We start from the raw sequence: 27,463 nt of genomic DNA, 5'->3' as shown, positions 1-27,463 counted from the left end.
TACAAATTGTAAGGAAAATAAATGTGGAACTGCAGCATTACAGGAAATTTGTTGATACAGATTAAATAAGCAGTTATCCTTGCATGAATTACAAATCAAGAACAAATATATTTTAAAAAAAGACAGTTGCTTTGAGTATCAACTTAACAAGGTGGGTTTCCAGCACAAATATATCCAGAGGTTTTTGTAACAAATCATTCCAATACATAAATCAAGAATTACAGTAAAGTGAGTACAGTGACTGGAACAGCAGCTCCTTGAAAGGAAAAAGAAAACGCATTCCCTTTGCCACAAATTAAAGCAATACTTTGGAAGACCAGTAAATCAGTTTGGTTAAGAAACAACTCTAGGAATTCTTTTGCAACAATTTCTTATTTCAGTTTACCAAAATTAATGGCTGTCTTTTAATACTTATTCACAAAAAAATCCTCACAGCCATCGGGGGAAGAAGGGAGAAAAAAAAAAAAAAAAGGTGGCAAGATCAGAAAGAAACAATGCCCCAAACTCTGAACTGAGGTGGTCTCCCACAGCCCTGGCACAGAGGTTTCCTCCTCCACACGCGTCACATGCGCACCGTTGTGGGCTTCACCTCCAAGAGCACCACGGTGTCAATGTGCATCTGAATACAGTGATTCTTACCCAACCTGCGCAAGCTCCCTTTTTCATCCCGCTTACGGTAACCATAAATGATACCTCGGCCGGTGTGTCCAGAAAGGCGTTTTTAGTTACCCAGGTATTCTTACATTCCAGGGTATCTTGTTGCAATGGAAGTCCCTACACGTGCACTTGTCAAATTAACAAGTTAAGGGTGACATGCTTCTTGTTGCGGCAGCAGTGATGAGACCACCTCTGTAAAAACGCTGTGGATATGTATTTACTCTACAGGGGACCAAATCTTCCCTTAACACCCAACGTGGTCTTAAGGAAAAGATAAGGGGAGAAACAAAAATTAAGTTCTGCTAATCAATCCTGCTAGAAAAAATAAATTCCCCAAAGATATCTGAACAGGAGATCACAAGTGGTAAAGGACACCGGTGCCCACAGCACAGCTGTGGACTAAGGCTCCCTCTATATTAGAAACACTTCACCCACCCACAGCGCCGGTGAAGCTTCTGTGCAGACGCATCCGTACCGACAAACACGCACTTTGTGTCAGTACAACACAAAACCCCTTGCAAACAAAACAAATTATAGTGGATAAAACATTTATATCAGTGTGGACAGAGTCACCACTAAAGAACTGCACCAGCACAGCTACGCTGCCGGGACCACATCTCTTGACACCTGTGGATTGCTACAGTTGTGCCAAGACGCAAGTCCCTAAGGTAGACTCAGCCTAACGTCCCTCTTGCTAACGAGGATTCCTGCAGCTTGCAGTGTATCCATCAGGAAAGCGTGCCGCAAGTGCCCCTGTGTTTTAAGTTTCAAAACTCATCACTAGGAATGTTTCAGACAGAAAACACATCACCGAAAGTTGGAAAGAAATGTACTGAGAAACAGTTCACCAAGTCTTAACTTCATGAGGCTGTCACAGGAATCTGCAAACAGTCACTGAACTGGAAAGGACAATCTGGTTGGAGTCAGATATTCAGCTCCATAGTAAGAAGAAAAGAAGTAGCAGGGTAGTTCACCACAATAATGTAAAAAGACTACAGAGTCAACCAAATCTGTGTCCACTCTTCTCTGCTGACACTCCAAATAGGAGCAAGCCTTAATATAGCAACCCACTATAAAAAGTTTCTGCAAATCTTAAAATGTATCAAAGTTAGTAGTTGTGTAATCATGAAGGTTAAAAAAACCCCACAAAATCTGCAGCCAGAGTCCATGGAAATCACAGAAAACATTTCCACAAACTGCAGTGGGCTTTGAGTCAGACACCTCATTTGCCACCAGAAGACATGGGCTGTTCTATAGGCAGATGGAGATATACAGAACCCTCTGTTTTCATGTGAGGCTATACAAAAAGCTTTTTTTTTTTTTTCTCTAAAGTCTAGAATCCAGTCCAATATTGCCTAAACCACATAGCTCCAGCTACATATGCTCCTTCCTATGTCAGCAAGCTCTGTGACGGTAATTTGGAATAATCAAAATAATATGAAACACATGGTTCTTTCCCTGTAATACTGAGAAAAAGGATTTCTAACATTCACCTTATGGAGAAACGTTCTTCTGCGTTTGCTGAAGTTTCCAAGCAACTTGGTACTCCTGTACAGCACCTGCACTCGCTTCAGTTTCAAACCCAGCACAAGACCCCATCCAGCAGCACTACACAAAACATTCTACCCTGCAATGGGCATCTGTAAAAGAGGGCAACAGGAGAAATCCGTATTTGGCCCCACTGACATTTAATGCCAACCTCCAGCACTGACAGGATAATTCAGTCTCTACATACATTCAACCCTGGTCTCTCATGGTAAAGATCTCAGCTGTTTCTAAGGAGGAGCATGAGGTGGGTGTCAATTTATACCACAGATGTAAAACACTTTAGGAATTCATCATTACTTGGAAGAACAAGTTCTATCATTCCTACTGAATGTTCAACATCTGCTACTGATACAGTACTTTAAAAGTCATTACAATCCTACATTTCCCTTTGCTTTTTTCCCCTATAGTGTTATTTTCGATTTGATTTTGAATTAGTAACTCCAGTGTATCGATCACAGTCTGCAAAGTAAACATTACTCACCTGTCAAACTTGCAGGTTTATAGTGATGCTGGAAAAGGATCAACCTCAACTTCTTATTTTATCTGTACTTTGCTGACAGTGATTCACTAGGACGCCACCTACAGAGTGGATATTGTACTTCTCTAGAGCAGCCTCTTTGGGTTTTATACAGACGGATTCCAGAAGTTTTGCAAGAACATCTGCTTCAGACATGTATTTCCACATTCTGTCAATGTGCCTGACAAGTCAGCTTTTATTGCCTTGTGATAAGCCATCTCCACTTACCACCTGCATGGTTAGTTAGGTTGGTTACCTTTACTAAGCATTGATGGTACTCTTTATTATAAAGTTTGATACTTAACTCTATTGATTTCCAGAAAAAGTTTTAACTACAGTGCACAAAGAATATAATTTTGAAAATATTTACATTTTTGTACAATTACACCACAGCACTTTAATCTAAATTTCTTAATACAAACAAATAGCACCATTAGCCTTTTGCACAAATTCCTTCTAACAAACCAAAAAGCTGGATTATTGTCAAATTAGGAGACTGGAACCACTTGGAATGAGAATAAGCTCAAGAAGCCAGAGTACTGAAACACCTACCTATTCAAAATATTAAGAAGAATGAAATTAATCTGGAAACATCCTAGGCATTTGCAAATAAAATCTTCCAACGTGAGCCCTATTCAATGTGCACTACAATTAAACTAACTTCAAGAGAACCTTTTTCTTATATGAAGATTTAACGCTTGAGCTTATTGTTCTAGTAACTCTTTATAGGCATCCCATGTTTTCAAGTGGCTGCTGAATACAAATACACGATAACCTAGTTGATGCTCAACCATTATGGAGCAAGTCTCCTAAGTGAATGAGGAAAAAGAAGAAAAGTGACAATTTCTAGCTAATGAACCTCCGAGCATGCTAATCAACACAGCATCATGGACACAGCAGGGACTTCCAAGCCAGTACGATGGAGAGAAGTTAAGAGCAGACCCAATGAAAGGAACATGAACAAACAGCTCAGTGAAGAAATCAATGTTTCAGAGAGACATGGATAGCACCACAATGGATTGCACTAAGGTGCTAGAGGAGGTACCTTATTCCCTGCAGAGTGAATGCTATTTCTGAAGTGTATTGCGGTATGAAAATGCAATTGTTTAATGGTTACCATTTGGTTCGTTCATCTACAGAAAATGCATTCCTTCTAATATATGTTCAACTAACATTCAAATTACTGAACTATACATAATGATACATAGTTTACAATTCATGAAAACAAAGCTTGAAAGAATATAATATGGTCATCGTAAGTATGGTGGGATGTTTTATAGGGCTAATATCCAGCTAAGACAGTTCAACTTTTATGCTAATGGTCCAAGAGTGCTTTTTGTATCAACAAGAAATGTAAAAAATTTAAAAACGAATGATAGTCCTCACAGCTGTTAAGTATTCTCAGGGTCATCGAGGTGTCAGACTACCACACTTGCAGAACTGAATGTATAAAAGTGTGAACAACACATCAGGAGACTTGCTGTAAATCACGAACTAGATTAGATGCCCATTATAGTGAGTATCAGTACATCAGTCATTTGATGCATGTTCCCTTTTCTTCTGGATTATTAAGTTTATCCCTTCCTTTATGACCCACTTCTCTATCTATATCTGTGGGCTATTTGCATCCATTTGCTTTCACTGTGGTACGCTGGTATTGTTATTCACCATTAACCTTCCAGTTTAGTTAGAGATCAGGAAAACGGCTGGGGTCCTCCTTGTAGTCATCAGGAATAGTGAAGATGGATTCATCAAATTCATCATAACGGAACTCCTGAAAAGTCACAGTGGCTGTGATGGTGGGAAATACAGGAATATCTAGGTAGAAAGCAAAACAGTATGATGAAGAGCAAAGAAATACAGGCTTACCACTAATTATCAACTGTTACTTAAAAGTTTTGTAACTTCAGACTTGGTAAAGACGTAGAAGCTTGTTAGTTTCTATACAATGGCAATTCAAAGCTCTTAAAAGAGGTGGTTTAAAGAAAGTTACTTCAGAACATACTCAGATACCCCGAGCACAGAAACAATACCCAACTCAATACATCATTCAGGAAACCGTTAATATTATTAATTCAGTGGTTTTCCCTTCTTGATGCAGACTTGGAAACCAAGGTGCTGTGAACATACAGATTAATCTGTAAAATAGAGGACACTGGCCTGGAGATGATACAAGATGTAATAACCTTGCCACATGTAGGCTTCAGTTGAGCAAATCCACATGAAAAGATGAACCTTTTTAATGTTTGCTTCAAAATATAACCCTTTTCTAATTTGAATTGAGGTTGAACACTTAAGAGTTATCCTTAATAAAACTGGCTTGCCCATGAACTAACTTAATGAGCTAAGCAAAAATTCAATCCTCAATAAACAGAGTGTGCAAATATGATAGGAGGCAGAATACAGTCTGTTCAGAATTGTCTAGCTTAAACAGCTTACCGGTATGTGAGAAATCCTGTAACGCTTACAAAAGGTACTATTCCTTTTTGGCAGTTCATGCTGTGATAATCTATACCATGAATAAACTGCTTTATACATTTACATTTATTAGAAGTGTAATAGTTTTCTATTTATTTGTAAATGAAAAAAATATCACCAGTAATCCTTGAGGAAAAAGAAATACAGAAATGCTACAAAATACTTAACCCATGACTGAGATCATCCTTCAATGCAAGGATAATTCAGCCTATCTACACTACTCTTAGAACAAGACCCCAGCATTACGAAAATGTAAATCACAGATCTGTCCTCCTGACTAGAATTACATTCACCTTTCAGCTGCAGACTTCCTACCTAATGTTACTTCCACTAACTTAACTATGTTCTCCTGAAATCAACAGCAACACACTCTTATCTGAGAGAGTTCTTTTCCAAAACTCAACAGAAGTTTTGAACATATTGCATGAATAATTGCACACATTTTGGAAATATAAAGCCACAAGAGTTGCTGTAGTCATCTTACCTAATTTTACAGGAAAGCCTGGTGGAAGCTTCATTTGAACAAATTCTCTAAGTTTGTTAAAGTGCTTGAATGGTGCAATTACTTCTAAAACATTCAACAATCTGAAAAGGAAATCAGACTTTGTTACAAATTCTTGTTTCATAAGCTTTCCCTCTAGAAAAGATAAAAAAGACCCAAAGAGCAAGGTGATAAAAAGGGAGCTGAAAAATTACATCATGCTTATATACGTCCTTAGAGCTTCAATATCAGCATCCTCACATTCAGTTCTTAGTGATCCATATCACATTACCATAGCTGTACAAATAAACATCAAGATATTAATTTCTTGCCACACCCTCTTCTCCATGAACGTAAGGAACCTTACATGGTTTTGTGTTGCTTTAGAGGACATAACTTTGTGCTAAAACTTGTTATGGGCAAAAACGTTTTAGAATTCTGTAGAATCAGGCACATCAGTAATGTGACAAGTTAATGATAAACCTGGTCAAACCTTTGGTCTTATCAAGTAAGATAAGTGCTTGGCTCTTCCAATAACAGGCACACCAGCACTGAGGTCTCTAATTTTAACAGTTTACTTGCTCAACAGCATGACTTCATTCACAGGTTTTAAACTGCCAAATTCCCATACCTAAAGATACGAAGAATTCTGCAGTTCATAAACACATTAAAACATTTCCTTCATATACATAACATTCATGGCCAATAATTTTGACTTACGATTCAATTCCTAAGGGAAATTCTTGGCTCATAGCTATCGTAGCTTTAAAGGTTTTCTTGCTTTCTTTGCAGACCAGCTCTCTACCCAGATGAGGAGCTCTGTAAGGGGGAGGGGAGAAAGACAAAGTCAGTTTTTCTCTCAGTGAAACCTTGGTTTTAAAGGAAGGAAGAAAGACTCAGGTTTGAAAACGTCAGTAAAGAATCCCTACAATAAAACAAATACTTTAAAAGTAAAAGCTATGCATAGTAAAGATGAGTCAGTAACCATCTTAAATTTAGATTACTATGAGTTCTGCTAAACCAAACTAAACCAGTTAGGGAAACGACTTAAGAAAAATCTTCAAATAATTCCTCATAAACATTATATTAATAAACACTATAGAAAGACATGACAACTACCCAGAAATATATACAGCTGATTTCAGATATTAAAATAGTCTATATGTGAACAAAGTATCAAGTTGAACTAGAAAAAGATTAATTTGCTTTCAGCCTAAAATATGAAACAACCTCAGAGAAAGCAGAAAAGTTACTCTACTATCACTAGAAGGCAATACTGGAAAATACAGGATGGAAAATTCTGTTATAGGAGAGAAACAGACAGGTAACAAGATAACAAATCTTTTCCTTCTTTTGCTTTATATTAGCTAGAAACCTAGATTTCCCATTAAACTCCCTTCACTTAATCAGGTTATTAAACAAAGCAAAATCTTATATACATACATATTTCTGTCCCAATAGTAATAGCTATTCAAGCATAACCTATTTATTCTGCTTGGATACATTAAAAACTATATTAGTTAAAAAAAAAAAAAACCCAAACAAAACACAAAAACCCAAACCAGATCCATGTGCCTTTTTAGTAAGCCTGTACAGTAATACCATCATATCCCCTGGTAACATCTGACTATAGGCTAGTCTAATACCATTGGAGAAAGGACTTTTATCATTGGTACTTATGTGACACACTCAGTAGATTTTTTTGTTCCTTCTACATTCAACAGCTAGACAGCATGCAGTCCTAGAAAATAAACTCAACTGCTTGCATTTTCTACAAATGAAGCTACTGTAAATTAATTTAAGTTACGGCTGTTTGCTACCGAGTTACACACATAGAGGAGAGTATCTTGCAAAGATCTGGCTAGTACTAGGAGATCTGTATGTCCTTGTATTCCAGAAGTGTGCATTTTTGTACACTGCCACTGCTACTAGAGTCTCATTAAATCATAAACTTTTATTTTGAACATGGTGAATTGGATTATTTATTACTATCATAAGATAAATGAATTGCAGCAATCTTCCTTAAAAAAGAGAAAGCCAGCTTAGATGTGCATATTTTCAAAATGTTTACATTTCAATCCATGGGTATGTGGTAGATGCCCATCTAATATTTTTATCACCAGTTGATGCAATAGTACTGTTTTTGTATACAGGTATCTGCTTCCCAGCCAGCCTACTAAGAATGTTAAACATCTGAGACATCAAACCCAATGTTCCTCTGTCCACAGAAAACTATAAACAAAAAGCACCCACAAACTAGAGAACACAAAAACCAAAACAAAAACCCCACAACCCCAAACCAATAATCTAAAGGTGTCTATGGAAGTTAATGTCAATAAAACAAAAATACTTACTTTCCATTTTCAGCAGATATGTACTCTTCCCATGTAATTGTATTGGGTGATGGCGGAGTAAGTGACTGCCGTCTGACAGGCTGTTCAGAAAAACATGTCTTAACTGTTTATCTTTCCTTACATTCTCTTGAAATTTTACTATTCAAGAGATACAACTGTACATCAATTCTATGAAGAACAGCAATATAGTCTATCCAGTTTGTAGCTGATACTTCACTGGGCTTTTCCATCTCCTGCTCTCATAGTCTCCATTCATGTATTTGGCCTCAAACTGTATTTTACATAGAAGTTGGCTGTTTTAATACCTCAGTTAATCAGTTAGTTCAAGCATCTGAATGACAAGTAACAAGCTAAAACAGAAATAAATTAATCATTTTTAAAAGGCTGTATGCATGTTCCCAGATGATGTCTGGCTCATTCTGAATAGCTCTTGATTTCATGGTGATAATAACAGGCTTAGTCCATTTTAATGAAGCTAAAGGAAAACACCATTGAAAAGAAAACCAGAAAGGCATTCTAAACAATAAACATTTGGTCGAAAAGAAGTTAAAGTAATTTGCCACAGCCAAACCCATCATCTTTTACTAAGAGACAAATTAAGACTAAAATATCCAATATAATCACAGAAATTCCTCAATGTGTGCACTAATCAGGATAATTCATTAATGTATCACCATGATTATACTTGTAGGTCATATTTATTATTTTAAAATTAAGACAATCAGCATAAAAACATCTATAGATTTTGCTGAATGACTGGTGTGAAAGATTATTCTCCTACGCAAAAATTCACATATTGTGAAAAATTACTTAAGTATACCTCAAAATTTTGTTCCATTAAGTTGCCGCCTTTACTCAGGCTCTCCATGATAGCTTTATTTCGAAGAATATCCTCCTCACTGAGATGTTCTCTTCTTTTCCTTGATTCTAATACAAGTCCATTAACCAAGTAGAAATCTGCTAAAAAGTTTCCTACTCTTTCCTGCACAAAAAGAATTGGACATTAAATGACTCACAGAAGATAAAATAAAAACATTTAAATTCTCGTATATCCAAATAATTGCACTTCAGTGCAGTAAGATAACTTCAGGATTGAAATGTTGTAAGTTACACAACCAACCACATGAGCCACCAGTGGACAATCCCTGTAAGGTATGTACAGCACAAACACAAGAACTCCATCAGGAACAGATATTTCATATCCATGGAAACTTTAAGACTAAAAGACTGTTTAAGAATTTAAGAGTGGCCAAGGGAGATCTGACTAAAATCCTAATAAAATAACACAGCAAGCTGTGTTAAAGGATAATTTACACATGTAGAATACAGATTTGGTATTCAAAAGGCAAAAAGTTCTGAAACACTAGCTCAGAAGAAAACCTGCAATGAATGGCACTACCTGAACAGATCCAGATAAAAACAAAATCAGAGCGTGTCATAAGATAGCAACTTCCTACTCAAAGAAGTTATGACAGTGGCCATTTCAATTTTTTCACAGCTGAGAACTTGCACCTCAGTCAGACTGATAACACGGACAGGAGCACCCAAAGGAAACTACCCAGAACACTCCCATCTTCCTGCATTTCTCTGACATGGGAGCGCAGAGAATCCTTACTGCACACCCCGGAATGAATTTGCAGAGACCATATAGTCCTACAATAAAGCAACTTGCAGGACAATCTGTTCTCCCCGCTGCCCAATAGCTACAGTTTGTTACCCTTCTTCCAGGCTAGCTTCTTCTTATGAAGGCAGTCCATCATATATATTCTATGTGGTCAAACCAGTGACAATTGTAAGGGGTAGGGGGAGACATTTTTCCTCCGTCCTGAACATCTTATTCTTTTACTCCTTATTTCTTCCCAACCACACCATCCTAAGGCTGTCTGAACTATTTTGTCTCCAGTAATGCAGTCTGAAATTTTCTTTCAGCTTACTGTTTTGTCTTCTCGAAAAAGCCATCCCGTTTGGGCACGTGTGAAGGTAATTGATTTGGTTGATAATGTTGCTGAGTAAATATCACTGCTCATCAAAATGTCAACCTCTTCTTCTGTTTCCATCTCAGATTCCTAGAAGAAAAATTTCCAAATATTGATTAGAACTTAATAATGATTACTAAAAAAACAAAAAAAAACACAAAACAAAAAAACCCCAACAAAACCAATAAACCTTTTCCTTTGGAACTTTTCCCAGAACTAGCATTTTCCTGAATTTTCACACTGTTTTATACAGGCTCTGGCCAAATGGTTACCAAATAGTTTAATCTTAAACATTTTAATCTTAAATATTAATGCAAATTAAGCATCCAAGTGTGATTTATCCAGAAGCTCAGCAGCCACACCCTTTCCACAGGGAAAGATCCATATGCTTAAGTGATTGGTGGATAAAGCTATTACTAAAAACTTGACGAAATACAAGGGGACCAATGAGTCATGCCGTTGTACTGTTAACAAGTAAACTGGCCAGAGTGACTAAACAGATGCAAAGCAGTGGCAAGCAAGTTTGAAAACCCACCTGAGGACACTTAAATTAAGTGCACTGGAATGATTAGAAGTAGCATGCATCATAACTTAAAACATATTTGCCTATTCAGAATGAAAAAAGATTTTTCCAAAAGATTCACACTCTAGCTTTTTCCTTATTTAGAAATCTGTATTCAAAAGCACTGTTTTTCATAACAAAATTTTATGTCACCTACACAGCTTAAGTTATAACAACTGAACAAAAAATTCTTTGGTTTGCATTTCTCTGGAGCTTGTTTGCATCTTTCTGAGAGGCACATTTTCTTTAATACAATAAGTCAGACTTCTGACATGAAGTAAAAGCTTGAAGTATTTCACACCCTACATTCACACAGATCTTTACCTCATGATGTATTCGCTGGTAAACTTTTTGTTCATTGTCTAAAACTACAAAAGATTCAGAGGGTGCGGCATCACCATTAAAAATGAAGCTTAAATCCCCTCGTTGGCACTTCATGTCAGTAAAGTCTATGAGAGTTGTGTCCAGCCTGTGAAAACATACCAATACTTTAAAAGAAGTTACCCATAAACACTCAAATACAATATTAAGTTCAGTTTGCAAGCAGAAGCTTTTTTTTTTTTTAAATCACAACCAAACACGCTAAGGCCTAAGTCTTCATCGAATACTTCATAAGTAAAACCTGGATGCAGAAATAAAAACAAAAATTCTGTTAACAGGTTTCACATTATAACATCTCTACCATGATACATGAATTCCAAACTATACTTATGCTAACTTGACAGGAAAAGGTAAAATTTTCTTCAGAAAACTTTATTTCAAAATTGCCAGCACGAGGAAGTGACAGAATTTATACAGCCAGTATGTGCTACACATTGAGAAATACAACTACTCCATGTAATCAGCATTCTGCTCTACAATAAGCAGCCACTGATTTGAGTACCAATACTAGGCCATGACCCAAATTAGGAAGAGGACCAAGAAACAGACTGATTTTTTTTTTTTTTTTAATTTGACTTATTTTAGTTGCTATTTCTATTTTTTCCCCTCACCAACACAAAAGAAATGCTTCTGCTGACCTGAATAACTAGGATATGGAGCCAAGGACAAAAGATCTCTCTAGCAATTCATATCCATTATTGCTAGAATATTTACTACTTTAACAAAGATGGTTAAAGAGCCTGAATTTAGAGACCACTTCAGGTCTAGGGGGTGATTGCTTAATATTCATCATATATTGGCCTCTGATTTCAAGAAAGAATCTATAGCTATTTCCAGTCAGTGCCAGTCTCGTAGCTCTGTCTCACACAAGCAGAGTGCACAGAAATGGGAAGGAAAAAAGAACAGTCTCGGACTCAAATTTGACCTAAAAAGTCAGTTCACACACCTATGCTAACAGCTTTAATAGAACAAAATTTTCTACAGATTGAATTTTCTGAATAATATTCTTGACTTTTTGTTTGTTTTAAACTTTGGAACCTACAGAAAAAGACATTTGAATCCAAAACCCCAAACTAAACCAGTTAAAGAGCTGAGCTTGGAAAGACTCCTGGAAGCACTCTATTGAGTTTGTGAATCTGTCACATTAAGGATTTTAAACATAGACACTATACCACTTTCTTTAGAACATAAAATGGAGCAGCAACATTTCTCCACAAAATGCTGAAAGCTCATTTATTTGAAGTTGTGTTCAAAATATCAAATTCCTGTTTTTCAATTAATCATTGTCATGTCTGGTAGATAAAGCCTTATCTGCTTTTGCTTTATATTTTAAGTGACTTAGGAGCTGAAGTTAAATTTAGATCAACAGAGAAAAAAAGACAGTCTGAAGTTCAAACCACTTCTTGCCTCTAAATGCCAATGTACAATACAATGCTGTTTCACAAATGTTTGCAGACTCCTCAGTGATTTCTTTCAGACCACACTGGAACCCAGCATTTTCACTAACATGCAGATATTTATGACTTAGATAACATACACTGTAAAATCAGTACTTACCTGATATTTATACCTTGTTTGTGTATTTTACATGCATCAGAAGGCAGAATTCGGGAAAGTAAAGGCACTAAAGGTAGGGAGAGAGAATGCAATTATGACACTGAGATTCCTCTGCAAAGTATTTCTATTAAAACTATACATCAGTTTGAATCTCAATGTATTTTAATACAAATACAGCATACCTGTTTTCCATCATAATCTCAATACAAATACAACTAATACTAGGGTTGTTTCTACTCAATAGCTGCAAAACTGATTTGTAATTGTACAGACTACTTCCAGCATCAGGATATAATTTGAAATGTTCTCAGCCACAGCCAAATCATTTATAAATTCTAATAAGTTGTCTTCTAGCTGTTTGAATTTTTAATTCTATGATTTGATAGTTTACTTATATATTGTACCAACTGAAAGCCTAGCTAGATTTCAAGCAGAATACCCACAAACAGAAACAAAAAAATCCAATGCACTAAGCTTAAAACATCAAGCAAATATTAAACCACCAGTGGAACTGAGTCAGTATAGTATTAAGAGATGTATATATGAGACTGCAGCTGTCCTTATCCTAAAAAGGACCATTTACTTTATAGCAATAAAACCAATTCGAAGCAATGGCATTTCAACACTTTCTTCAAAATTAACTACAAAGAATTAAGACCACCTGTAAAATGTAATCAGCCTAGAGGACCAATAATTAGGACAGAGGCACTGGCCAGAGCATCTTTTTCTCTTCAAGAGAATATATAGAAAAACCTAAATAATGTAAACAGAGGCACAGTGAGACTCGTGGAGAAGAGGACCCCTAGGGAGCTGGCTTTAACTCTGGCATCACTTTTTCTTGTGCAATATGTGACTGCCACCATCATACTCTGCAAGTCAGGCTGCAGTCTTCATCACTAAGCAATATCTTATCTTACTCCATGCCTAGCTCTACTCTCTTTTTTTACGCTGACTCTTCATGAGTCATGAAAAAGTCTACTCATTAAATATGCAGCACACAGTAGGCCACCTAGAAAAACGAGGCGTTTGTTCCATATCTGTTCAATGTTTGATGGCAGCCTGACTGCTCATTCCTCCTCTGAATATTGGAAGAGGCATACAGTGCAGCAAATACTTAGACTACGCCTATATGAAAGTATATAAAATTACTAACTTAAATTTCAACCAGTAACAGAAGGTATAACAGAATGTATCACTTCCGATACATTGACATTATTCAGACACGTTAATCATTGTCAGTACGTTTTTTCTGATTTATTTAGATTTTTCTTCTACAGGTAAGAGGGGGTAGAAATTAAGAAAACACTAAACGTTATAGAGTCACATAAAAGAAACATTAAGGTGAAGCTAGGGTTTGAAGAACCCACCACACAGTTGCACTTCACTGGCAGTCACCATTCAGAACACAGGGTGAAATTCAGGAAATTAAATGCCCCAAGTCCAGTTACTCAACTAAGTTGTTCAAACCACTGCTCTATAGTGACACCAATTGACCAGATAGAGACATTTTAATATTTTACTCTTCTAATAATCAATTTCTTAAAGTAAACAGCTTGTTCCCCCCCCAAGTATTGTGTCATTGGATTATAGAATAGAATTCAGCTCCAAAAATGAATAGGCAAAAATAATTCAGAAAAAAAGTTGTCCATCTTTTCTTTATAACTTAGATTTTGAGAACTGGATTGTGAACTTTCCAACATGCAAACCAGACGAGAATTTAAGCTTGAGAGAACAGGCATGCTGAAGACTGTGATTATATTTGTATTTTATTTATATATATTATCTCCCTACGAAAGGAATATGCAATTGCTTACCCCAACTTTGAAAATCCCAGTGAAGCTCTAGATAGAAGTCACCTAGCTGAGATGAAAAGAACGTATTAACAAGCTTTTTAGTCTAAATGACAACTGTAAAATTTGCTGACAGACAGAAGTGTGTTTTGCCAAAGAAAACTTTTTCTCTAATGTTAGTATTTGTATTTATACTGAACTTAAACATTTCTGAAGCTTTAACTAGAGTAGAATCAATAATGATAAAATTATGTAACTAATTTGAACTACCCATTTGTAACGTTTTTTTAAAAAATAATAATTCACACAGCTATTAAGCCATGGATTGCAAAAGACTTATTGTAAATATGTGTTTAAAAAAAGATCTATGGAGCTCTTTGCTTGCTTTGATTGATCACATCCATCTCCATGGAATTTTATGTTCTGGCTTAAATTAATGAGTCAAGTTTCAGCTAGGAGTATTCACATACACAAACTTCAAATTGCCTTCTGGAGACATGCTTAAGTCATTACATAAAAATCTCTCTACCTCCATAAACACATGCCAGCCAACTCCTTTAAACTGTATGCAAAGCAAAAACAAAAGTAAGGAGTGACTCGATTAAAATTAGCAAATGTTGCAATACACTGACGTAGCCACACACTTCCACTCCACACAAGAAGAAAAATACACAACTCCAGGCCAGGTCTTGCACCAGCAGGAATAAGGAACAGCAGAGCTGTTCTAGTAAGGCTGTATGGATTAATTAACTTAAGATAAATAGCTGGTTTTCTACAAACCCATTCATATTTTACCACTTGACTAGGCAGGAGAAGCTCACCCCACCTAAAGGGAGGTAAATGCCTGCATTTTATAACCACAGTTTTAGCACACTAGCAGCAGTCTGAAACAGAGGAAACTGAGCTTTTCTTCCTGGTTTCCCTAAACTGAGCAATGTTTCGCTGTGCTCAAGAAGAATTGCCTGCTGCATGTAGACAGAGAATTAAACCAAAAAATCTCTTTCATTACCAAGCAAGAAGAGAAAGTGTCATTCATGATTGGTGACTAAATAAAATCAATAAATTATTCACCAAAACAAAAGATTTAAGAAAGCCTTAAAAATCTAATGAAATAAATACAGATTAAAAATGCATTCTTTAACTTTTAGGTTGCAAAGAAGACTAGCATGTCTGCCCTACATAAACCTTTCTATTTGAATTTCTAGAAGTTGAGAAGGAAGTATTATCTTAAAAATACAAATAATTCTGTGACCCCTTAAAATGGGCACTGTAAGGCAAGATTGCTATTAAGAGCAAAAGAGATTTGTAAAGCAAGTAAAAAAAAAAAAACTTTTTTACAGTTTGCCAGAGCATCCATACTAAGAACATAATCCACTGCTTTCCATCACAATCTGGTTTTGTCAACACAACTGCCTTGAACTTACCTCTTTCAGGGCTTTTAATAATCGAGGTCGTTTTTCTTCAACACTTTCCCTGGACTGCTGTTTAAGCTTCCTTAGGAGTGCTGTAACTAAACAGACATTAACTATAAGGTAAACGTATTCTATTTGTTTGTTAATTACAGGTTAGTGTCATTATTTGACATCTTAAAAAAAGAAAAAACAATGCAAATCTAGAATTTCATCAGACTTTGGAGAAATTCACTTCGAGTTATAGCCTACTACTATACATAGCCTACTCTGATCACAACAGGAAGAAAAGCCTCAATAATTGTTTATAATATAAAGTATACAATCATGTCAAGAGGTCTTTTACATGCATATTAGTAAACAAGTGGGTACACATGTACATTATTGAACATGAGCCTGTAGATTGCATAACATCTACTCCTACTGAAAAAATTCTTTATCAGTGAGGAGCTGACGTGCAGAATGTTGTTAGTATATTACAAACTAGTGCATCAATGTATTAATAATACATGTTTATATATATAATATATGGTGAGTTTTCTGCTACAAGACATGGTAATACCAAATACTATTAACATCCACTAGTGAGTAGCGGTAGAATAATTTCCCCTTTACTACTTCATGTCTGAAGTGAATAAGTAATCACTATATTTGTCCACTGGCCTGTTGAGGTGAAACATAAAAGTAATATCCCATTGCCAACTGATATATCAAATATACACAAGCCCACATGGAGCAGTTCCAATTAGATGATCCCATACAGCTCCATTCTGACCTTGTAACTCCAATTTTAAATACAGAATGCTAGTTTATAGCTTTTACAATCACTTCAAGCAAAATTTTAACTCTACTTAGCATTATGTATCCCAATGCAGTTTCTTTCTTATTAAGGAAATAAGACATGTGTAGAGGTTGTTGTATCATATTTAGATATAAAAAAGTTCAGCTGATTAAGATAAACTCTTCAGAGAACTAAAATAGGAGTATTATAAAAAAAAACTAGCTTGAAAACCTGTTTTCCTGTTCTGAATGAGGCCTCAATTTCTGATTAATTGGGAAGCAGAGGTTCTTACTCATTTGTCTGTCTCCATAGCTGATGGCTTCTGCAAGAGGGCTCCATCCCTGAGCATTTTTCACCTTTACTGGAGCATTATGGGCTAAAAGCAAGTGAGCACATTCTGCAACAAAACAGTAATAATTATTTACAGTAAACATCAAGGATGTAGCAATATCATTCTTAATAAAGGAAACAATAAAGCAAAAGTAGTAGATAATATATTAAACAGTTTATCAAAACACATATCTAGATTCTGACTCAAACTTTAAACAAAAAAACATTTACATACTTATAGCACTTCCCTGTTAATTATTAGCACTAAAAACATAATTGGTGATCAACCACCAATTACAAAACCACTGAAGAAATGTCCCTTCTGCTTCTTATATTTTGCTTTTTTATAAAGCTGTACTTCTGTATGTGTGTATACACACACACAACTATATAACATATTTTTAAAACTTTACAACTAATATTTTTAAAACTTTACATCAGCTCTCTCTACTTAATGAACAAAACCGCGTACTTCATGGTCTTCCACACATGGAAGTTGCGCATGGTCTTCCCCCTCTCCACCTCAACCCCCTTCGCCCAAAGGTCAACGGTGAACTGATTTGCTAGAAACGTGCATGGAGACATAGGCTGTAGGCAACTCTTGAGAACGTCACGTGTATGGGAGGCAGAGAGGAAGCTGTGGCACTAGCACATCCCCATGTGCTGTAACATCTTGTGGTAACATCATCTAAAGCAGGCACACAAGCACACTCTGACCTAGGCAAGCCTCAGAGTATGCACATAACTGGCCATACAAGAAGTAACAGGTATAGGAGGACTAACAATGTGGATATCTGGAGCACCGATAACAGAGCACACAATTCATGGTCCTGTGCTCCATCAATAGAGAGGTACACTTGCAACGCACGACATTTTTCATCAACAGCATCAGTAAGAGCACGCATCAGTGCTACCCCTGATGCACAGCATGCACACACTGTGCTGATAAAGCAACGTTAACATCTCATCAAAGCCACACAAGTTCCTAGCAGAGTCATAGCTCAACTTGCATTCCCTTCTCTGTCGACAGGTAAAAGGTGATAGTGGAATGATGAATAGTCCTTAAAATTAAGGAAAGAAGAAAGCTTTCAGTGTTTCCATGTTTTGAATAAACTGTCCTCATTTGAAACGGTTCTTCAGTTTCTAAGTACAGAAACTTTCCTCACCACATCTCATTAAAATTAAACCTGACCCATCTGCAAATGATAGAACAGTACCAAGCTGGAGCTGTAGGCTGAAGAAATGTCTCATTATGAATAGGATGGGCAGGCATGACAGATAGAGGAAACGCCCGGATTATTCTCCTACTACAGGTGTCACAGGAAACCATACTAGTCATTCCAGATGCAGCAATTGTGAGTCACTGGCAAGCACAGTGTTTGGAAAGGAAGAGATACTTCACTGGTAAATATACTATCTTTTGTGGTAAGTAAACAAAAGCCCTGACTACTCTGTCAGCAAACACAGAGAAGTATTTTTATGGCTGCTTAAATATAGTGCCTAACACAATAACACTGTACAGTGAACAGGCCAATAAGCTTACATTTACCAGAATACATTTTCAGTTAAACAAACAGGATGTAAATTCACCCTACACTTCAGAAAAGACTGGCTATAATGCTGCTATATACAGCTGAACAGTCTATATGCATCATTCCAGAAACACAGAAAACTGCCCTTTGATATCAGTGAGACAGACTAACAAGACAGGAAAGGACCTAAGGCTCTTGGTGGATCAACGACTATGCAGGATTCAAAGTCGAAACAGTAAAACTAGGTGTTGTGCTGGATGTCATGCACAAATAGCCCTGCTCTAGGCAAGCCAGACAAAGGCTCACCACAAGCATCCTAAAGGATTTAGGGCTTTACACACAGGATGACTGACTACACAGAAAGAAGCCAAGAGGTGAACTGCAAACTGAAATCTAAAACATGCAGCCAATGAGAAAAGGAGTAAAGGGAAGAAATGCCCCTCCTCTCCTTGCTGTACTATACACGAGGATAACTCATATTCAAGGAATCTGTCAGCACTGAATAGATTGCTTTTTATCCTGGAGCTGAAAAATAAAAGAACCAAAATTTAAGAAAGGCTTAGAATAAATATTCAACCATACTGAAATAAAGTTGGTAAACAATTTTTACCAGTTTTATTAAAAGAAGCATCTTTGATCAAAATTGTTTGTCTTTATTAATGTGGTATAATACTGTTGTAGTTACATGGAAAGTGTCCCTTCATGAGAGCTAATCTTCTTTTAACCAAAAACACACAACCCCTTCTACGCCCAACAGTGCAAAACTTGTAAATATTAACTAATGACCGTGACAAACTAAAGCTTGAAACAAATGCTGCAATAAGACACAACAGAAGTCATAAACATAGCTGATCATCATTGCTTGAAAACACAAAGTAGTTACAAAACTAAAATCTATCTTACAGAGAAAAATGCTTTATTTAAGGCTGAGAAATTACAGGAAGGCTTCTGCCTCTGTTTCCTTCTGTTGTTGTAAGCCCTACAGTCTAGGACCCTCACTGGAAAACAGCAGTTCTGACAAAGCACCATTTTTTGCAAGCTGAAAAAAAAAAATCGTATCTGTGACTTCTAGTAGGCAGGCACTTTAAAAACATATTTGCCTCACTGCTGTCTCAAAAAGTTTGTGTATCTTCTTTTAATTTTTTTTTTTTTATTTAAAAAGTATCACAGGCTACACCAATACTGGCAGATTCCAGCAAGCTCTACTGCTGCTTCTTCTGCATAAGTCACCTCTCTCCCTTCTTCCTTCAAAAGTACTTCCCACTCTAACCCTCAATTACCTTAGATCACTTCCTAGGTATTACAAAACATCTTAAAGACAACTTACTGCATTGCCTGCATTCCCCTCTCCAAATCTGCCAGGTGTTTCAGTTAACAATTCCTCTGTCATGGAGCAGTACCACATACCAGGCATAGGACTCACACAGCTGAATGAAACCAAGCCATTCTTGTTTCAGTAGTGAAAAAGAATTTTACTATCACGGAGACTGAACAACCATACCCCAGATTTCTTCACAGTCTTGAAACATGTCTACTTCTATACTTTCTATTTGAACTAGAAATTTAATTCCTATGCCTTGAAATCCTGCTGTAAAGAAATCCTCAAAGGATATCTGGAATGATGAGAGCCATCGTGAATCAACGGGCTGCACAGTCCTGTAGGCTGTCCTGTGCCCTGCATAGGGCTGTCTTGAAACACGAAGAAACAGCTAGGCAGTGGGTCAGAAATTTGAATCAAGTGAGTGAAGGAGTATGCAAAAAGCAGGTGAGCGATTACATTTCCACTCAGAGAGTCATTTTATTCTAGAGGATGTTATTCTGACTCACTTCACTGGGAAAAAGCTAAATGGGGTTATTCAACACCTCCAGTGAGCAGATCAGCAACAAACACAGTGACGCTAATAACCAGAAAAGTGTTGACAAAGGGTATCATCACACAAACAGAAATTAATAACCCTTCTGTACCATGATTCATGCACATTAAAATAGAGATCTGCCTGGATCAAGTCCCCTGCCTACACATACTGAGTATATCCCTCTGCTTCAGCTGCTTGGACACCAAAGGGGAAGCAGGCATGCATATGCTTGCCTCCACTGCTTAGAGCTGTTTCTCAATCTTCTACGATATTCCAAGTTTCCCAATTTCCTCCCAACTCTGCAAAAAAAGAGGAGCTCGGTCCACGCACTGTTCTTGTTCTAGGCTCATAAGGAGTCCAACTGCTACAACTCCTTTCCACCCTATGCCATTTACTATCTAGCTCCTTGATTTTGGCCTAAAGAACAGCTCTGATTTCTTCTCCAACTTTTCTAAATCTGCATGGTGTCTTCTTTTCAGAAAACCTCAACTTTGAACTAGCTTGAAACACAAGATCATGTTCAGGAAATTTGAAAGATCTTTTTTTCCCTCTTGCCCCTAAACCTTCAGAATAATTTAAGAGCTAACAAAATCGATGGTTTTACCTACCTTTATGTCCCAACATCACAGCAAGATGTAAAGGAGTGTTTCCTAAAATAACAGAAATAAAAAATTAGATTCAAGGTAACAGAATCCATTGCAACTCCTTCAGGCATTTGCACATACAACTCTAATGTAGCATGTTAAGAAACTTCAGTTACATGACCTAACCAAGGAACACACTAATACACACCAGAGCAGTTATATTTGTCTAAGCAAGCATTTGGATAATACTTGTTAAAATAAATATATCTGAAACATGTTTCATGGGCCAAGAAAGCTTTTTTTAGTGATATTTTGAAACTTCAGCCAAAGAGGTCCAACTGTATCTTCAAGAGATAACCCAAACCTCTATGCTTATCATGGTCTGAATAGACTGATATTTTACAAAGAATGACATATCTAGGTTAAAAGCTACTCAAAGATATGATACTGATTAAAATTTTAAGAGCCTTTTTTCTTTTTCCAAAGATTTAGTACAAGATTATTGGACAGACTGTGAAGTAACAGTAACTTCACTACAAAAAAGCCTTTTTGTTATTTTAATGCCTTGTTTCCAAAGAAAGCTTCTGAGATTATTAGCAGATATTACAAACATGACTCTATTTTCCTGGCTATGCATATGACACATTTTGTACTTCTGTTCTTAAATATGCACTGTAAGGTACAGAGAGTTGTTTTTCTGGATTAATGCTGCTACCAGAATTCTGACACGTTTTATTTATGTAGTAGCCTAAGGATGCAAAATTCTTCCATTTAACTGTATTACTCTGTTTATATGTGTAAAAAGTTTCTTAGTGGAGTTAACAGAAAAATTGCTGGAAAACAAATTTCTTTTGCAATTGTAACAAATGCACCTGATTTTAGGGTTATTTTACAGTACGTTAGCAATAAGTACTTGCTACGTGCAAAGGATGATGTACTGTACATCTAAAAGATGCAATCCAAAACACTGAGAGGTTGCTATACAAATTGCCAGCATACTATAGTATCATAAAATCTCTGATCAAGATAGGCAAGCAGTCAAAGGCAGGGTTTCTAAGTGGTTTTGAATAAGCTATTCAACGCGTAGTACAAATTATTCTTGCGGGTCACTAGCAACATCACAGACAGCTACATCCTAGTTCATTATGCACACTCTAAGCTAACCTCAAATTTTCTATTAATAGATTTTATAACATCTGTGAGTCAAAACATAATTTAGAATACCAGATGCAGCCATTCTTTATTAAGTGACTGAAATAATTGCTGAGGAACAAACTTGAGAATGAGCCAAACCACGTACTCAGAAAATTCAAGTTATGCAAGCAAGGGGTAAACATTTTCTTCACCTTATCAAGCAGTTAAACGGGAGATATCTAGAGATACATATATAAAAAAATAGCTTTATACTAAGTTTTCTCTTACACTAATAAACCTTAAAATTTAAAAAACCACTCCACCTTTCAAATGGTGAATAAAACGGAGCCAGGCAGCTGCAGTAGCTATGACAGCTTGGTATAACGGCAAGAAACAACAAAACGGAAGCTAACCAGGCCGATGACAGCTTTCCTGAGAATTTTGTCAGATTTCATTCAGCCGATAAGCAGAAAGTGCAGTTGTGCAGTAACATACATCATTTCAAAACTCCTCTGGACAAGGTTCTGAGCAACTTGATCTAACTCCGGTGTTATCTCTGCTTTGAGCAGGAGGTTGGACTAGATCGCCTCCAGAGACCTCTTCCAGCACAGATTTTTCTTTGACTCAATGATAGTCTTCACACCAAAAAGTATGCAATTCAAAAATTAGACAGGAAACCTGGATACAGCAGACAAGGGGGAGAGGAAGAGGAGCATGCAGAAAAACAGACAGTACAACAACTGATAAAGCACAGAAACTAGAATCTATCCATTCCAGAAGAAAAAAAAAAAACATTTATGAGGAAGCTGAAAAGAGGTAACATCCTGCTTGCTGGTCTTTAGCCAGTAAGTCCCTGGCAAGGAGTCGTCTAAGGTTTAACAAACATCAGCAAGACAAAATAAGAGGTTAGCTGCTGTACCAAAGGGAGAGGAGCCACACTAACACGTAAGCCAGGAAAGCGCCTTTAGGAAAAGGGGTAAGAAGGAAGGGCAAGGCAAACATAGAAAAGGGACATTATGAAACTTCGGAAGAAGTACTGTAGTTCCTACCATTCTGGACTACCTGGCCAGTCAGGCCTTTTTCTCACTGCCCATGATAAACTCCTCTCCAGACAACCTGGACCAGCCAAGCTCATCGAGAATGGACGCAACACCGGCTGCTTTGGAGAGCCAGCTGGAGCATGATTGCAGGACTGCAGATGGAGCGGTCTAACAACGTGCACACAGCACACCAAACCCTGTAAGCACCGCAGTAATCTCACATACGTTTTTGTTGCATCAAAATTCCACTGCTACTTTACAGAAGTACCTCCCTGACCCTCTCCCCAAAGGAAAACGGTCTCAGCAAGAGCTGAGACACAACACTAGCTTTGGCACATCCAAAAATCAAACCTGGAACAGCATTTTGCACAGTTCCATTACTAATCAGCTGTCTTAAGATCTGATAAACCTGGGGAGGTCTCGATGCTCTCTGGGCCGAACAAAATGGGTTTTATCAGTAGCAAATTTAACTTATCGAAATAAGCCATCCAAACTGTGTAAGGTTGTGTGTTGCAAAATGAAGAAATTATGGTGAGGAATCACTCAGCTCTTAGAATGCCTCTATGGAATCTTCAGTTTCTTCTACCCAGCAGGAGAACGGCAAGAGCTGTTCAAGCAGAAAGACTCTTCTTTTGTCTAATCATAGTCTTAAGCAGAGGTAAGTTTTCGCTCTGCCCAGGACAACTGAGGGAAGACAAATGCCTTGGAAAAGACGAGACCAGTGCTACCACCATCTCCCATCTAGCAACAACTGCCAACCATCAATATCAAGTAGCAGTGGCAGGACTTATCACGGTTTGAAGCAGGCAGCAGCCAAAGACCTTCCATACATTTCATCGAAACCTGGCTGGCAGGCACAACAGGACAAGCTAACTTCTACTCCTTTGGGAGAGATGGAATCTGAAAATGTAAACCCAATCCCAGCAGCTGCTGAAACAGTGCCACACTATCATGGTCTTGCTAGCATTTGGATGATGAAAGTCCCAGACTGATAAATTAACCAGTACCAGTATTTACAGGACTCAAAGGGAACCACTCCACTGGAATTCTGTTGCACTGCAACCTCAAGTTCCACTGACCCTAAAACACAAATCATGTTCAGTTGCTTCATCATGGCAGAAACAGCTGCAGCTCCTCTAGAAGATTTACTATCCAGAGCATGCAGAATAATTCTAAGTAAAATTAGTCTGATTTAAAAAATTGTGAACTTCAACACTAATCAGTTTTTCCTAGCCAGTGCGCAGCGCAACTAAGCATTTCTGCCAGGATAGGCAAGAGGGCGGGAGAGGGCAGTTTCACTCCTTTCAGTTGCGTGGATGGTTTTAACAGCTTGAGGTTTTCAATGAACCTCAGCTCAAGCCACAACAGCATGTGTCAGATTCCACGAAAACAAGTAGCTTACACAACACAGCTGCTGGAGAGATAGGGAGGGGGAGAGAGAGACAGAGAGAAGGGTGCAAGTATACAACTATATCATCTACCCATGTCACAGAGCTATAATAAAAAGGGATCTGTAAATAATTAAGTGGCTAACTTGTAGTTTTGATGACTTCCATGCAATTTAATCATAATGTGTTTGATATGATCATTTCTAGATACCGACTAGAACATGAATGGGCACATACTTGAACAGTTGCAACCAAATTCATTCTCTTTTGGCAACAGCTTGATTCACCATATTAAACAAATCTCACATTTCCCTTCCATCTAAAGACAACTTCATCAATATCTATAGCTTTGGGAAATGAGCATATATGCTTCCCTCCCCAAGTCACATAGCCTACAGGGCCTTATTCCAAGAAAGCAGTGATACAACAGTGCCTGAAATCCTGCACATGCACATCCAGGGCACGCAAACAAAAACTGTTCGCACAAAAACATACATAAAATACAGTACTTGTCCACATGCGTGTGCATGTGTAGCTTTTAACCTTTCGTTAGGCATCTGGCACGCCTATAAGGAAGCTGAGTCTGTTTTCCAAGAGTAATTCAGCAAGAAGATTTGTCTATTCCAGAATATAACACATTTTTATTCTGAATATGCTTTAGCTCATAAGTGCGTATTATAGTAAAAATAAAAGTAATCTAATAGGTATACATAGAAGCTTCTCCCAAGAAACTCATTGTTTTTGGAATAATGATACTGGCCTTTCGATGGGTAATATTTTTTGAGGTTAATTTAGAGAGCAAGGCAGGCTGCACCCAATTTACAGACACAGCCAGCATTTGTTTTATTAGAACACCGAGTTTAACATTCTACAGGACTTGGCTTTTCTGCACTTATCTGCACACTAAAAATTGGACTGAATTATAAACAATAACTGTTACTAGAAGTTCCTTCTCCCCTCTGACACTTCCTTATCATGTACTAGGATTCTTCTGGCTTATTTCTGAGTATAATTGTAAGCTGAAGTTATCTACCCCAAATAACTCACAATTTAAATATGTAAACAAGTGACAGACGGATTCAGGCAAAAAGAAAACAATAACAAGGAAATATTAGTCAGCCCTTTGGTATGTCAAGACATCAAGGGTTTTATTGTTGGGTTTTTTTGAAAACTTAATAGCAAAGGAATACTTAAAGTAAAAACTTGGAGGAAGATAATGAGACAGAAATCCCCAAAGCATTCCTTCTGTAAACAGCATTCAGAAAGACTTTCATTTGAAATTTATATATATATATGTGCATGTGTATATATATTAAAAAAAGGATGGTATCAATGTTTGTGATAAACATTGAAGATGATAGTGCAGCAAAGACAGATCAGGAAGTGCCATCAAAGTAAAGATATTAAGCTTATGATGACGAGTTATTTGATGAGGAATTGGAGGAGGTGTAGGGGAGAAGTCAGCAGAAGGAATACACTGAGTGAGAAAATTTCTTCCCAAGTCTGTTGCTTTCATTCTACCAGCTGCAACGTTTGGAATGAAGATGACAGGATAAATATATCTGTAGCTATATTTATAACAACGTACTTAGAAAAATGTTATGACAGTTGTAAGAAATACTCCTCCCTGTCTTGATTGAGAAAACTGAGCTGTGTATTACTCCGCATACATCAGTTTGTGTTTCAGAGTGCCTAATGTTATCGTGGACATAGCTTTTACTTTCCTTACATTATTCTTCCCATTGTACCAATCCCAAAGATTGCTCTACCTTAATGTTCCTTTTTATTTTACTTAACACAATTAAACAAAACAAAGGGAACATTTATCTCTTAATGAGTAAAAGAACATAACTGTACCCTTTAATCACAACTTCTCAGATACCACATAGGGTATATAACTTGGTGTTCTCCAGCAGAAACGTATCATGTTACTCTTGAAACAGGCAGGAAATGTAAAGATGAAAACTAACCATGAAACCTACGGTGACTGGACAGGCCGATTTACTTTTTACCAATCTAAAATATTCCCCAAATTAAATACATTATTTTAAAACATCTTAGCAAGATTTTAAATATTTATGCATTAGAGTAGCATGAGGATCGTATTTCTACCTCTGCTACTGCCACTTCTATGTCCAAAGCAAGCTTGTAGAGGAGCAGAGAACAAGATTTTAGCTCTTTCAAGTCCCAGAACTAAAGCATTTAAAAAAAAAAAAAAAGTTTTGTTTTGTTTTTTTAGCCTGGGGAAAAAAATCAAAGGTAGTTCCACCAACAGCCAAAGGAACCACTCCCGAGTGCACCCATCATCTCCGAAAGCAAACAGGTGACAGTTCAGACACTTTAAAAAAGTAATTTTTCTTCTTTTTTAAGTGAAGTAGTTTTTTGGACATGAAGCAATACCCGGCAAGAGGAAGCTCTTCCAGCATCACGCTGTTACAAAAGCCGGTACCGTGCTCACTCATATTACGAAAATCCCAAGAATTTTCGAAGCTTGCAGCCGCGCTACTCCGCAGACCCCATTACCACTTCCACCCCCGCCAACTGCCCAAACCCCAGGAGGGAAACACCGGCGGCAACTCAGAAAGCAGGGACGAGGTCTCAGGCCGAGCAGGAGAGAGGGAAGAGGCTGCGGCTGCCGCCGAGCCCGAGGCAGCTCCCCACAGCGCGGCGGGCGAAGGAGCCGCCACCTCCCGCTCGCCGGGCACCGGGCCCGCCCCGCGGGCAGCGCCGCTCCGCGCCCCCCCGCCGCCCGGGCCGCTCACCGTGACTGTCCTTCTGGCCGATGCCCTGGGTGCGGATGAGGGCCGAGAGCCGCCTCACGTCCCCCTTGAAAACGCACTCGTGCACGGGGAAGTGCGCCGGGCACTTGTCGGGCTCGGCGGGCGGGCCCGTCCCGCCGCCCGCCGGCCCCCCCTTCAGCGGCAGCCGGTGGTTGCTGAAGATGCGGTGGCCCCCGGCCCGGCCGCCCTTGCCGCTGCTCCCGCGCCCCCCGGTGAAGATGCCTCCGGGCGCGGCGGCCGCCTCCTCCTCGCCGGGCGCCAGCAGGTCCCCGTCCTCCTTGCTGGGCTTGTGGTCCCTGCGCAGCGAGCGCAGCTTCTCTCCGGTCAT

The 27,463-nt window shown here is 37.9% G+C and overlaps 1 protein-coding gene across 1 annotated transcript; it reads right to left on the bottom strand.

Annotated features, from left to right (window-relative positions):
- Positions 1-834: 834 nt before the first annotated feature.
- Positions 835-27,463, bottom strand: ANKRD13C (ankyrin repeat domain 13C). Its single transcript, XM_075710950.1, has 13 exons — positions 27,118-27,463; positions 20,818-20,859; positions 16,784-16,888; positions 15,726-15,811; positions 14,326-14,371; positions 12,512-12,578; positions 10,898-11,042; positions 9,970-10,101; positions 8,856-9,017; positions 8,036-8,115; positions 6,402-6,500; positions 5,685-5,785; positions 835-4,540 (listed from the first exon to the last, which is right to left on the bottom strand). The coding sequence occupies exons 1-13, from the start codon at positions 27,461-27,463 to the stop codon at positions 4,410-4,412; spliced, it is 1,542 nt and encodes a 513-aa protein (XP_075567065.1). The 3' UTR covers positions 835-4,409.

This window comes from Pelecanus crispus, chromosome 5 (genome assembly GCF_030463565.1).
Source record: "Pelecanus crispus isolate bPelCri1 chromosome 5, bPelCri1.pri, whole genome shotgun sequence".
Classification (NCBI taxonomy): domain Eukaryota; kingdom Metazoa; phylum Chordata; class Aves; order Pelecaniformes; family Pelecanidae; genus Pelecanus; species Pelecanus crispus.
This window is presented reverse-complemented; position numbering and strand designations above follow the sequence as displayed.

Coding starts and splice junctions, on each gene's coding strand:
- ANKRD13C (XM_075710950.1), bottom strand. CDS start 27,463: ATGACCGGAGAGAAGCTGCGCTCGCTGCGCAGGGACCACAAGCCCAGC. Junction 11,043..12,511: donor AAACAAGGTATAAATATCAG/GTAAGTACTGAT, acceptor ATGTTTTCACAG/GCTGGACACAACTCTCATAG. Junction 8,116..8,855: donor TAATGGAACAAAATTTTGAG/GTATACTTAAGT, acceptor TTTTCTGAACAG/CCTGTCAGACGGCAGTCACT.